The sequence below is a fragment of the Ictidomys tridecemlineatus genome, chromosome 3, assembly GCF_052094955.1.
Source record: "Ictidomys tridecemlineatus isolate mIctTri1 chromosome 3, mIctTri1.hap1, whole genome shotgun sequence".
NCBI classification, from domain to species: domain Eukaryota; kingdom Metazoa; phylum Chordata; class Mammalia; order Rodentia; family Sciuridae; genus Ictidomys; species Ictidomys tridecemlineatus.
This window is the reverse complement of record NC_135479.1, coordinates 64,233,657-64,248,435: the sequence shown is the minus strand read 5'-3', so window position 1 is coordinate 64,248,435 and position 14,779 is coordinate 64,233,657. Positions and strand designations below refer to the sequence as shown.

Below are 14,779 nucleotides of genomic sequence, written 5' to 3'. Positions count from 1 at the left end.
ACATACATCGTACAGCCCACTCAGAGCAGCAATGTCAATCCAGTCCTCTCATGTGCTCGGATGCTCACAGCTCACAAACACAGACCACAGCTGGCTCACAACATCTGACTACAACTCTCCAACCAAGAACAAAAACTCATTGGTTCCTGAAGCTCTATACACTGAAGCTGCATGGCTTGATATAAATTCCAAGTGACAAATTCTATGTTTGATGCATGGACCACATAGCGTTCACCAAAATATCTGATACCATAACTGGCAACATTCAAAACTGGAAACCAGGACAAGAAGTTGCTGACTTCATGCTGTGGGCATATTTTCCAGAGACCATCAGGATAAGACTCCCTATCATAATAAGACTCTTTCACTTGACCAGACAATGTTGTAGGTTAGAATTTCACAATCAGCAGCTTCTATGTGTAACCTGAAATAGTGATGGCTAAGTCAAACACAAATCCTTACAGGTCCTAGGAGATCATTTAGTCCACCTAGTGGTTAACTTCAGAATTTCCACCTACTGTCTAGACCAGTAAGAATCTGAGCAGATATTGCAATAGACAAATACTGGGTTTTGAACAGACCTAGCTGACGAACAGACTACTTGGTTAAAATAAATGTACTCATCAACTGGCACTTTTTTTAATTTTTTAAATATTTTTTATTTGTCAATGGACCTTTATTTTACTTATTTATATGCAGTGCTGAGAATCAAACCCAGGGCCTCACAAATGCTAGGCAAGTTCTCTACCACTGAGCCACACTCCAGCCCTGACTCCTTGATTTTAGTTGGTCTGAATCAATGGAGACCTTGGTTAGGAAGCATGCTCCAAATCTTGGTATTAGCCTCTTGATAGCTGTGATAGTCTTCCTGGTTCATGAATGAGGTGCTGACACTGTAACCCTCGATGCTCTGACACTCCAACTTACTTTTAAAATAGAGATGTTTCAGGTTGGGGTTGTAGCTCAGTGGTAGAGCACTTTTCTCCCATGTGTGAGGCCCTGGGTTCAATCCTCAGCACCACACTATAAAAATAAATAAACACAAATAAATATATTATGTTTGTGTCCATAGAAGCGCTGGGGTCGTGGCTCAGCGGTAGAGCGCTCACCTAGCATGTGTGAGGCCCTGGGTTCGATCCTCAGCACCACATAAAAATAAATAAATAAAATAAAGGTATTGTGTCCAACTACAACTAAGAAAAAAAATCAAAAAAAAGAACATGTGTCTTCCTGTTCCTCTCTCCCTGCTGTCCCTGAGTCCACACCCACCATAGGAACAAAGTAATCCAGACTTTGGGGATGGTACCAGATCTCAGAAATGACTATCTCCCAAATTAACAAGTGAATTACAACTCCAGATAGAGAACCTGTGGAAGTAGCCCAAGAGTCACCTCTTTAAAAGCCCCCTGCTCCTGCTGATGGGGAGAATCACAGCCTCTGGGACAGGAGTCCCCTGAGGTGTCTCCTTTGTTAACAAAGCAATAAATCTTCTTCTTTTTTCTCAAAACCATGTCATTATTGGATTGGCATTTGGGCAAGGTCTGAGGTTTGGCAACAAGAGCAAAATGATGGTAACTGAGAGTAGTACTGATATTCTAAGTTTAACAAGCTAACTGTTAAATAAAAATTATAGGAAGCCAGTGTTTTGCACCAAGTTCCTGCACTAGCCCCAGAAGCCCAGGCTAACCATCAGAATACAGTCACTCATACTAAAGTTCCATATCACCAGGCTGATCAAACCAAACTCAAAAACTGCAAAAGCAAAAAAGGATTTGGGGGTCTTAGTGTTTTTGAAAGCTGAGTTCTTGTCCCCAATGCCAATCCAATAATGAGGACAGAGTTTGGAGAAAAAAGAGAAAAAAGTTGAATTACTTTGCTAACAAAAGAGAAACACAGGGGACTGCTATCCCAGAGGCTGTGGTTCTGCCCATCCAGGGAAATGGGATTTTTAAAGAGGTGATTCAAAGGCTGCATTCTCTATTGTGTTCTCTGTCGGAGTTGTAATTTACTTGTTAATTTGGGATTAATCATTTCTGAGATCTTCTGGTACCATCCCTAAAATCAGTTCAACTATTTTTGTGGGGCGGTCATGTGTTCAAAGACAGATAACTCTGCCTGGGATGGGGAAGAAAATTAAGACTATTTCTCCTGAGATTAGGGAGTGAGAGAGATTAGGGAAGAGGAGGGAGAGAGAAAGAGAAAGAAATGTGTCCTTTTAAAAATAAATCTCAGTAGCACAGCAGTGAGGGCGATATTCAAAGCATAAAGTGGACCACTGTTACATTAGAAATTGCAATTTGAGAGATACAGGTTGTGATTGCTCTGAATCATTGTTTCAAGGAAGGCAGGAAAATGGGAACTTCTAGTGGCTTTTGAATGTTGAGAAGGAACATGGGCCAGAATGTATAAAAAGAACAGAAACCATAAACAAAGAGTTCTATAACCTCTTTTTTAAATATTTATTTTGTAGTTGTACACAATACCTTTATTTTACTTATTTATTTTTTTATTTGGGCAGAGGATCGAACCCAGGGCTTCATGCCTCACAAGTGCTAGGCAAGCGCTCTACCGATGAGCCACAACCCCAACCCAGAGTTCTATAATCTCTTGACATGCATATTGAACCTATGGAGCAGAGTACAATTGTCCAGTCACTTAAGTCAAAAATCCAGATGTCCACAGTCAAAGGGTAGAGATTGTTAGATAGTAGATAGCAATGAGCAGTGAAATGCAGGCAAGGTCACAGGTGTTCTTTACATTACTTTAGGGTCTGCGTTAAACTACTTCCAAAGTAAACAAGAAAGCAAAGTGTGGTAGTTACCTTGTAGAAAAGAAATAGAAGCAAAAGGAGCTAATTGGGAAATATGTCAAGAGAAAAGGATTAATGGCATAACTCTTGTTAGGGTCTATTGATGTTGACATAAAGCTAGGAATTATGGCTAAAGTTGTCTTCATTTGTCTGGGAAAGAAGATTTCTTTAGTAGCATGGGCGCACTAAGGTAACTTTTGACCAGCAACTGACCCCAGTGCCCACATTAACATGGGATTGACTTGTGGATGAAGCCCCCCCTAAAGAGGATGGCCACCGTGACAGTTCCACAGAGGACCAACTGAGGTCAGAAACTCCACTGCTTGACATGAAGGAGGAACTGAATAACTGACTGGCAAAGAAGGTTGTCCCCAGGTCTGCTAAACATCAAACAGTAATAAAATTGGGGACAGCATTATCTTCTATGTTGTTCTCTGATTGGAGACGGACCACTCTCTCCCTTGAGCATGCTTTCTGTTTAAGTCTCATTTTTATTTTCACCTCACTTTCACTTCTCATAAAATTCTCTTGCATGACTTTGGTGTCTGACTTTTTAAATCTTTCTCGAAACACTAGAATGAGGTCTAGAGTTTCAACTCTCTGCTTTCCTGTGAAAAGAGGACCAAGGTTCACATTCCAGGTAGCAGCTGGAATACTGCATAAGTCCTTCCATTAGTACTGCTTCCTACCACTTTTGAGAAGATCTTTCACTGTTGTTTCCATTACAATTTTCCTCTTATTTTCATGGAACCCGCTAAGAAATCAGGATGAGAGAGATGCATTACCTAAACAGGACAGTTTCAATTGGTATGATAATTGAGTTCCAATGCCTTAATCCTTAGGCAAAAACAGGTAACTTGAACTAACCTGAAAACCAATCTGTTATTCTTCTGTTTTCTTTAGCTCTTTCCAGCTATAAGACTAACCTCTGCTTAGATAATTGGAACAATATTTTTTTAATTTTTTAGTTGTAGTTTGACATAATACCTTTATTTATTTTTATGTGGTGCTGAGGATCAAACCCAGTGCCTTACTTGTGCTAGGCAAGCGCTCTGCCACTGAGCCACAACCCCAGACCAGAAACAATGATTTTATTTTTTGAAATAAAGCGTTGCCTAATTCTAGAGTAGAAAACAAAACCAATTAGGATCTATAACTAGCTAGGCATAGTGGTACAGGCCTGTAATTCCAGCAACTTGGGAGACTAAGTCAGGACAATCATAAGTTCAAAGCTGGCTTCTGCAACTTGTCTAAAAATTAAAAGTAAGGGTTAGGGTTGTAGATCAGTTGTAAGGTATCCCTAGGTTCACCTCCTAGTACCAAAAAAAAAAAGAAAGAAAGAAAAAAGAAAAAAAGAAGAAAAATCTATAAATTGTATTTTTGTCCTTTGACAGTATTTTAAGTTAATTTCTTCATTAAAAACAAAGTGATAAAAGACAGGAAAAATAGGAAATTAAGAGTGACACATGCAGGAACAAAGAAGTTAGTATGACCATGATGAAAATATATGACCAGCAGTAACAAATCAGTCAATTTGAGATATGAGAAATATCATCTTGGAGAAAGTTAATAAACACTGGAGAACAACCAGTTGGGGAAGAAAAACAGTGAATTCCATATCTTCTCTAAGTTGAAAGGCATTTTAAAGAAATTTATTTCTGCTATGATTTCTTTGTATTTAAAAAAAATAACATCCTTTCAGGTACCAACTGTTCTATCATCACCTATTCAAAGTCACAAAGATATTTCCTATATTTTATTTTTATTTTTGGTGTGTGTGTGTGTGTGTGTGTGTGTTGCACTCAGGGCCTTTATGTGCTAAGCAAGAGCTCTACCACTAAGCTACATCCCAAGCCCCCAAAATATTTTGATTTGATAGTAATGTGATGGTTTTGATAGCGTTTGCTTCCCCTTATAATTACAGGTGTTTTTTAAAAATACCATCTGAAGTGTTATGGAAAATAATATTCCTACAAGACAGCCCCCCCAAGAAAAATGGAGGGGCAGTGTGGCTCCAAAGGAAGGAAGAAAATTAGCCAAACATTGAACCTCTTCCAGTACACATCCTTCCCCAGAATCAATGGGCCTTGAGGGAAAAGCAGGTTGCCCCCAGCATTTCCACCAAAAGCAAACATTTAGCCCTTCCCAACTCCAATGGGTCCTGAAGGAAGGAAGCAAATACTGAAATGCTGGGCCCTGGACTCTTACCCATTCCCACTGCAGATGAGTCCTGGAAAACAAAAAAGCTATTAGTGAAGCTCTAGGTGACAATGGGTCCCAGAGGAAGGAAGATAAGCAGTGAACACCTGAGTTGTCACCCAGTGACAAGGAGCTTCAAACTTTTTACAAATGCCTTCCTGAGTTAAAATTTTAACCTGCACAACTAGGTCCCTGTCTGTCCAAACTGCACGCCTGCAGTCTCCAATGATTAAATTCATCCTCATTGTAAACTACAAAACCCATGTTCCTTCTGCAAGGACAAGGCATTTCCCCTGCCCTGAAAATGAGCCCTCAGGAGCCTGATCGACTGACTTGGCTGCAGAATAAATGAAAAGCTTGCTGATGGGAGGTTTGCTTCCCATCTCCTGCTTCCCTCATTTGTGAACCGAGCACTTACACTATCCTCGTTCCTAAATTCACTTGTTAGTTCTACTTGTTTGATCACAGATTCCTCCTTAGGATTTTTTTCACGTACGTGGAATCATACCTTGGATGAATAAAAGTTTTACTTTTTCTGTCTTTTTTTTTTTAATTTTAACCTTTTTCTGTCGACAGCAAAACGCTCGCACTCTCACCCAGAACTAGAGGCAAGACAGACCGTATTCTGCCCTCCATACATCACAAGCCCCCTCCCCTTCAAAAATTCACTCCTCAGATTCACTGGCCACCTGCCCCACACCCACCCGAGGAGCAGTGACCCAGACACACTAGGACCTCGGGGACCCGGCCACCCCTCCAAGATCCCGCGCAGAGATTTACTGTCCCTTCACGCGCCCAGGGACAAAGACGGGAGTGGCACCCCTAACCAGGGGCTGTCGGGGCAGAGGCGCCCAGGGTGTCCTCCAAAGGCTCATCTGGAGCCTCGTCCCCTCGGCCAAGAACACGCCAACTCCAGACCTGAGTCCCACCAGCGCTTCGCGCCACAAAGCCCCCTTCCCGCCCAAGCGCGGGGCCAGTCCTATCCCCGCCGCCCTCCTTTCGGAGAAGGAAGAACACTCGCGACAGAAGAAAGGCAGGAATCTCGCTTACCCGAGCGAATGACGTGAACGATGACGCAAACATCAGGGACAAGAAAACGCAGAGCACCGCCCATCAACCCCACACAGACTCAGGGAGTTGGGCGTGGTCTGAGACCTCGACACCCAGAATCCTCCGCGGTGCGTCTCCTCCCTGGACTACAATACCCAGAGGCCTCCGCGCGGCCTCCGCCCCTCGCTACCCAGAATGCCCTGTAGCCCTCCGCCCCGCCTACTCTACCTTGGGCGCCGCCACTGCGGAGGTGGCTGTGAGCCCCGGGGTCGTAGGTCCGATAGCATCTTCTCCTAGACCGCGGTTTCTTTATTTTGGTGTGTTCTGGACAGACACTGGGAACATCTTAGAAGTTTCCCAGAGTGCCTTTTGACTTTGGTCATTTCTTTGTTTCTTTTTTCTCTTTTTTTTGTATGTAGAACTTTTAATTTTTATGTAGTTTAATGTGGGATTCTTTTTTTTTTTTTTTTTTAACTAAGTGACCGTTTTGAGTCCTAGTTGGGAAATTTTACTCTCACACTATTTCTTCTAGGTTTTGTGTTTTCTTTTTTCACATTTAAATCCCTCAATGGTTTTTTATTTTTAGGCATATAGTGTAAGTATAGATTCAATTTTAACTTGCAAATTTTTATCAATTTTCTGAATTAATTAATTTTAACAGTCTTTTGCCCGTTCATTTAAGTTTCCAGCCGTACAGTAATACATTGTACTGCATTTGCATTTTCATTTGGGTCAATTTCTTGATTTTTTTTCCTCTATTTGTCAAAGTAAGCATCAACACTACACTTAAGATAAAGGGGACTTCTTTTAGGACTAACCAGACCATATTCACACTGTTTTTGGGATTTCAATTCTATATGGGCCTCATAATTACCCTGTCAGGTTTCAGAAAAAAAATAAGTTCATTGGTATTTTTATTGGAGTTCTATCTAAATTATAACATGGAAAATGACGTTTCAACTAATATTGATACTTTCTATACAAAAAACTTGTGTCTGATTCAGTATGATTTTGTGTATGTTAGGAGTAAAGAACAATAGCATCCTTAGAAGGGTTTAAAATACTATTAAAAGGTAATGATGTAATCACACAATATAAAATCCATGAGAAAAAAAATCTAATGTGATCACCTAAATGTTCCCAAATATTCGGGATTTTATAAAAATAATCTGCAGATAGGACCAATTGTTTGTAAACTCCATCTGCTCTGTATGGATCTGAAATGTTCCCAGAAGTTCATAGGGTTTGGTCCTCAATGCAGGAGTGTTCACAAGGGAGGCCTTTAAAGGTGATTAGATGATGGAGTGCTGACCTCATCAGTAGGTGGATGGGATGGGGGGGGATGGGTTTTGTTCAAAAAATAAGCTCTTTATGCTCCTGCTTCCCTGGCTGCCATAATATGAGCATCTTCATTTTCCAACAGGCTCCTAGCTAGGATGTTCATCCTCACCACAGGCCCAGAAACAATGGAGCCAAATGACCTTTCCTCTTTTTGTTTTTCTCAGGTATTTTGTCATAGCAATGGAAACCTAACTAACATACCATCTGTGCCTAGAACAAGGAAGATAGAGAAGTTGAGTAAATAGATGTTGTGTTGGAGCTTCGGATGTGGCTCAAGAGGTAGCGCTCTCCCCTGGCATGCGTGCGGCCCGGGGTTGGATACTCAGCACCACATACAAACAAAGATGTTGTGTCCGCCAAAAACTAAAAGAAAAAATATTAAATTCATATTCTCTCTCTCTCTCTTCTCTTCTCTCTCTCTCTCTCTCTCTCTCTCTCTCTCTCTCTCTCTCAAAAAAAAAAAAAAAGATGTAGTGTTAGTCTGCTTTCTATTGTGGTGATCAAAATACAAGAAAACTTAGAGGCCAAGCATGGTGGTGGTGGTGCACACTTGTCAAACCCAACAAATCAGGAGGCTGAAACAGGAGGATTGCAGGTTTGAGGCCAGCCTCACCAACTTTGCAAGACCTTAAGCAACTAACTTAGCAAGACTCTGTCTCAACACACACACACAAAAAAAAAATTATTTAAAAGGACTAGGGATATATCTCAGTGGTAAAGTGCCCCTGGATTCAATTCCTAACACCAAAAATAGAAAAACAAATTTAAGGAAGGGAAAGTTTATTTCATCTCGTGGTTTCAGAAACGTAGTCCATGGTGGGATAAATCCATTGTTCTGGGCCCAAGATGAGGCAGTACATTGTGGAAGAAGGGCAAGGTAGACGGAAGCTGCTCAGGACATGGCAGCAGGGAAGTAGAGAGGCAGGGGAAAGGGGCTACAGGGATGATGAACCCCTCCAGGACACAACCCCAATGACCCACTGCCTCCAGCCATGCTCCAGCTGCCTACAGTTGGACAAGACATTCCATCCAAACTAGGGTGGACCATTTAGGTTGCAACTCTCCTGATCCAATCATTGTACCTCTGAATACTTCTGCATTCACACAGCGGTTTGAGAGAGACCTCGTATTCAAACCGTAGCAGATGTTAAATGCTTTATGCATTACTCTTCAGACTGCAGACTCTCATTGAAATCACTGAAGGAAAAATTTGTACTAGAAGAAAGTTAAGAATTTTCTATCCCCATCTCACCCTGAATTCTGAGCAAGAGGTGGCCAAAGTACTAAGAACGTCGTGGCAAAGAGCTTTATCTGATTTGTAGGTTGATATCAACGGAAGCATTTTATGGACAGTAGTCTCCCTCATCCCAGGTTTCAATTTCCACCATTTCCGTTAGTTGAAGTGAACTGCAAGTCTGAAAATATTAAATAGAAAATTCCAGAAATAATTCATGAGTTTTAAATGGCACGCACTTCTAAGTAGTGTGATGAAATATCACACCATCCTACCTGGGATAGGAGACATTCTTTTGTCCAGCACACTAGAATGTGTGTGTTACCCTCCCATTAGTCACTTAGTAGCTGTCTCCACTATCAAATCATCTGTTGCAATATTGCAGGGCTTGTGTTCAAATAACCCTTATTTTATTTATTAATGGTCCCAAATCATAGAAGTAGTGATGTTGGCGATCCAGATGTGCCACCAAGAAGCCATAAAATGCTTCCTTTAAGGGAATAGTTGGATGTTCTCAACTTAACAAGGTGGGGGGGGCGGAATCTTATACTGAAGTTGGATGGGAAAAAAAAACATGAGATATAAACATGATTCAGTAATGTCCAGTTTCTGACATCCATTGAGGGTCTTGGAACAAATCCGCTGGAGTAAGGCAGGATTATGCTACTACTGGAATTGAATAAAAGTATGCAATATGATTATCACTCCGTTCCTCCAACCATATGCCTGCTCACCTTCAGCCAAATTTATCTGTTGCATATATTGGAATTCTGAAAGGGTACTTTTAGAAGAAATGAATTTTTTTAATGAAAAGGAGAAAACACCAATTGAGACTAATGTCTTTGACGTAAGAGGAAGAAGTACAAGTCTCAGAATGGAGCAGGGCTTCTCCAGCATCGCCTCTTACAGAGGCAAGGGTGGACAGGACAAGGACTCTCAGCTCTGGTCTCGATTATCCCTTCTCCCGGCTGCAGTTACATGGTAAGAACTGAGATAACACCCAGGGTGGTACCTTGCTTTGAGATCTGCCAAGGGCTGACACTGAAACTGGATTCTCTCACAGGAAAGGCGGAGAAATCAGCCTGCACAAGTAGACAAGAACTGCATCCATGATGGGGCTGCAGACACCGGCTGAGGGCAGCTTGGGTGCTGTGTGTGTATGATGGTGAAATGGTTTCAGGAGGCAGATGACCAAGATAACTGCTACAGCTCTGACTCACACAATATCTTTAAGCAGAGAGTGACCAGACTGAGAAGCAACCAGATGGCTACACCTGTCCTTAGTGAATCCTCCCCATCCCCTGCTTTCTGCATGGTCTAAAAGCTAGACAAGGCTTGCATCTCTCATCCAGAGAGCTACCCTCATAGGTAGGCTCCCCTGAATAAATCTTTGACCACCTACCAACCTGGAGCAATCTGATTCTTTGATCTGAACTTTGCCTCTGCTGACAGAAGATGGTTCTCAGATGCATTCAGGGAGCTTTCTGAACACGGCATCACAAGCAGGATGCTGGGCACCTCCTTCTGCTCCCCTATATAGTGATTGTGTCTGCAACCTTCCATTAAATGACAACTCATGGGGAGTCAAGGGTAGACAGTACTCAATTGTCAGCAGGAGACTCGGCATTGCAGGAGAAGCCTAGCTGCAGCTGCCATACCTAGGTAACTTTCTTTAAAGTTGTTGTTTTGATTTTGGTTTTGATTTTGGTACCAGGAACTGAACTCAGGGGTGCTTAACCACTGAGAAACCTCCCTAACCCTTTTTTTAAATTTATTTTTAATTTTAAGACAGGATCTTGCTAAATTGCTTAGGGCTTCACTAATTTGCTGAGGATGGCTTTGGACTTGCAATCCTCCTGCTTCAGCCTCCTGAGTCGCTGGGATTATAGGTGTGCATCATAGTGTCCAGCTTTAATGTTGTTTTTCATATAAAGTTGTTTTCCAATTAACTTCTTAAGATTTTCTTGGAAGTTCCTGGAAGAGAGGGGGGGTGGGGGTAAGCATTATACAGCTTCAAACTAGTATGAACCATTCCACCAGGCAGAAGACCTCAGAGAGCAGGCTACATATTTGATAAAGTTAACCTCATTTTAATGCTAAAATCTTCAGCCAAGGAGGGCCAATGCCTCACTTCTGTAACATCAAACTATAGCATGTTATTAAAATGCAGCTGAGCAAATGTACCCTCCTACCTGTGCACCTGTGTATATGATCATGTTTCTACCCCTTTGAATAAGCATTCTCTGTTCAGATGAATTTACCCACCTTACCTAAATTCAGGGGGTCATGGCTTTGGAATAGATTCCTCATGGTCTCCTTATTTGCTGCAAATAAACTTTTGTGCAATAGACATTCTTGGTGTTTGCTTCCCACCAAGAGGCAAACTCAAGGAATCCTGTAACAAACTGTTAAGCTTGTAGTACCAAACATTCCCTTATGAGGTGGAAGCTCTGGTCATGCCTGATCATGCCTGGTCATGTGGATTCAAGGGCTGTGTTTTGTAATAGAAACAGTCCTGGTCTTAGAAGGGAAAATCTTAGGCCCTGTTGGAGTTTGAGAACTTATGGCCTTTCAAGAATTCTTCTTTTAGCATGAGAAGAAGATTAACATTAAACAGAGACGAGAGGTGGGAGGGAAAGGGAGAGAGAAGGGAAATTGCATGGATGGAAGGAGACCCTCATCGTTATACAAAATTACATATAAGAGGAGGTGAAGGGAAAGAGGGGAAAAAACAAGGGAGAGAAATGAAGTACAGTAGATGGGGTAGAGAGAGAAGATGGGAGGGGAGGGGAGGGGGGATAGTAGAGGATAGGAAAGGCAACAGACACTAGTATGGCAGTATGTAAAAACGTGGATGTGTAACTAATGTGATTCTGCAATCTGTATACGAGGGGAAAATAGGAGTTCATAACCCACTTGAATCAAATGTATGAAATATGATATGTCAAGAGCTATGTAATGTTTTGAACAACTAATAAAAAAAGAATTCTTCTTTTTCTGCCCATGGATGCAAAAGCTTCAATTTTCCAAAATTTTATCATTCCCTAAGGACATTGGAAGTCATGTTATTGGAAGATGTTCTTCAGAACAAACTTGCAGAGAACTGTGGATAACCACATGTCTTCCCAAATCCATTCAGGAGGACCAAGCAAATACAATTCTGTTGCAGGCCAGGGGTGTAGATAAGGATTTCATTTATCGAAAACAAACCTGGGTAGGTGTAGAAAGAAAAACCCTTGTTGTAACACATTGCTAAAGGTGAGGTAGAATGTTTAATTCAGGGGACAATCCTATCTATATTTGCCTCCCTGATCTACATACATCCTCAGAAGCTGGCTTCTAATTTGCAATCTTTCTGCCTTAACCTCTCAAGTAACTGGAATTTCAGGAGTACACCACCAAGCCAGGCTCAAATGTTTATTTTCTATGCAAACGCATTTTGTAAAAAAAAAAAAAATATGTATGGAACATTAAACTTAGGATGAATGTGCCACATGCACTTATCTGAACTTCTGTTGTGGATGTGGTAGGGGTAAGAAAGACCAAAAAGTAGCTTCTTTCCTCTACTGATCTTTGGGAGGAAATATGGCATATTCCTTATCAAGTTCTTTCAGAATATAATAAACAAAATTTTAAGATGACTTCCAATGGTCTCCTCCCTCCCTTACATAACCGTACATAGTAAAAGGTCTAAGTTAGCCACCTAGTTTACACAAACCTAGCACATTCCCAGCATGGGCCTGTCTTCAGGACTTATTTCTGGGGTATTCTTTTTTTTTCATATCCCCTTATATATAATTTTGTATAACAATGAGGGTCTCCTTCCATTTTGGGATATTCTTCCTTATCAGAATGTTTTTGTATGCCTGAGGCCCTGGATTATGCTGAATCCGTTTGTCTTCGAGGGACCCAAAGTTTAACTAAGGTCAACCACAGGACAGAGAGAGCCATGGATTTATTTGACCCCCCCAAACCCAGATCCCACCTAATAAAACTCCTGACACCAAGACTTGAGGAAGCTCCCTAGGTTGGCAAATCTTTCCAAGTGGTGTCACACATTGCTGCTGGGAGAATTAGGCATGTCTCCATGCAAACCCACTGGAAGGGGGGCATTTGGGAGCCTAACTCGGCTTTCTCCTGATTTCACACTATTTCACACTCTTTGCTTATTTGAATTTTTGTCCTTTCATTATCCTGTGGTTTGGATATTGAAAGCCCCCCCACACACACACACAAAGGCCTGTGTTAAAGGCTTAGTGTGGCACTATTGGAAGGTAGTAGCAGGTGGGGCCTAGTGGAAAGAAGCTAAGTCACTGGAAGTATGCCTTTTATGTGCATAGGAGGACTCTAGTCCCTTCCTGTCTTTCTCTGATTCACAGCTGCCACGAGGTGAGCATCTTTCTCTGCCATGTTTTCTCACCATGAAGTGCTGCCTCACCACAGTGAGGCAGACACCGTGGTTCCAAATGACCTCAAACCGAAATGTCTGAAGTAGGGCTGGGGTTGTAGCTCAGTGGGAGAGCACTTGTCTAGCACATGTGAGGCACTGGGTTTGATCCTCAGCACCACATAAAAAAAATAGATAAATAAAATAAAGGTATTGTGCGCATCTACAACTAAACATATTTTCTTTAAAAAAGTAATCTTTGAAATAGCAAGATAAACCCTTTCTCTTTTAAATTATCTTAGGTATTTTATCACAGTGCTGGATATTTAACACAAATGCTGGGACAAACTGACCACAAGTCTAATGAGCTTTGTGGGCTCTGTAAGTCTTGGAGAATACTGAGCCTGGAGTGGTCTTAGGGACTCCTGACACACTGGCATCAGAAGTAGGATTGCCAAGAGAACCCAAACTCATCACAGGGTGGTGCCCTATGAATAGCTCTCAATTGGCTTGAGTCCAGAGGTGTGCGGGACTCTCCTATTAATTTAAAACAAAAGAATTATGGCACCTATTTGTCCTTAAGCTCTAGCTCCTCTTCTTCACAGGTGAATGTTTACATTTATGTGCTGTTGAGCATTCTGCAAAACAATAAAACAGGACATGTAGGGAGGAAGGGTTTTCTGTTTACAGGTGGCAGTTGCAAGGTAGACAGGCAGCAGCATCCTATTTGGAAAATTGCCACGTTGTCACTAACATAGAAAAGCTCTGTCCAAAGAAGATAAAAACAAAAGCAGCATGAACAGTAAGAGTCACCCTTGCAGCAGTCTAGACCTGTATGTACACCTGTGTGGGGGCCCTGCTCTCCTGGGTCTGACAGACCAACCTAGAGGGGCCAAGTTAGCCTCCTGGTAAAAGAGAGAGAAGGCTCCCACCAGGGCCATCTCTTGTGCAACCAGGTGATCCGCCTTCGAGTTGCCTCCCAGTGTTTTTCTACGTCTGGAAGTAGGAGGTAGCCTAAGCCCTAAGAGGGTGTTCAGAAGAGTGTGGACCAAGAAAATGAGCAAGCCTTCCTGGGGTCCCTAGGAGCTTGTGCCCCGCCTGTGCGTTTATTTCTGCTGCCGAACACTCCCCACACACCACCCTCTCTCAGTCCCACCTCCTCCAAGAAGGCCACCGCCATCATCCACAGGATGCAACAGGACTCAGGACTGCAGCCAGGGGTCCCTCGTCCCCCCAGCCTTTTGAGATCCAGCTCTACAGGAGTCGCACGTAACTATAACCACCAGTGAATTCTAGAGAACGATAATAATGGCAGGACTGATGGGCAACCACATTTATATGATGTAACGACATATTATTACAAATCACAACCTACTTTTTTAGTCTTCAAGTTCTTTCCGCATCTGGTCGACCCTCCGAGACAGGAGAAAAGTGACCGCCAGGTGGCGCCCGGTGATCAGCGCCAATGACCCAGGTGGGTCAGCTTCCTTGACTGACAGTCGCTTGCAGTGGCTGCCCCATGCCCGGCCTTGTCCTGTGTTCCCTGGGTCTCATTTCTGAGCCCCAGAGGCAAAGAGCATCTGGCGCCTCCCCAGGGTGTCTGCCTCGGAATTCCCGACAGGTCTAGCCAGGCATCGCTATAGAAGGGCATCTTTTTTTTTTCTTTTAGGGAGAATTCAGAAGTTGGTTGTTGGATCATGTGGTCTTTCTTTTTTTGATTTTTTTTTTTTTAGGAATCTGTCTACAATTTTTCATATTA

General features: G+C 42.3%; 1 protein-coding gene across 8 annotated transcripts in view; it reads right to left on the bottom strand.

Annotated features, from left to right (window-relative positions):
- The window catches only part of LOC106145337 (zinc finger protein 699-like), a 33,985-nt gene extending 27,792 nt beyond the window's left edge, over positions 1 to 6,193 (bottom strand). For 3 of the 8 annotated variants that reach the window (XM_078043071.1, XM_078043072.1, XM_078043073.1), the window contains exon 1: positions 6,059 to 6,193. Coding sequence is in view for 1 of the 8 variants with exons in the window: in XM_078043073.1 (XP_077899199.1) it covers positions 6,059 to 6,091 (33 nt within the window). In the remaining 7 variants the exon portion in view is untranslated. Of the gene's footprint in view, positions 1 to 927; positions 1,024 to 6,058 lie in introns of all 8 variants that reach the window. The other 5 variants (XR_013436431.1, XR_013436427.1, XR_013436428.1 and 2 more) reach the window with 5 other exon arrangements.
- Positions 6,194 to 14,779: the final 8,586 nt, after the last annotated feature.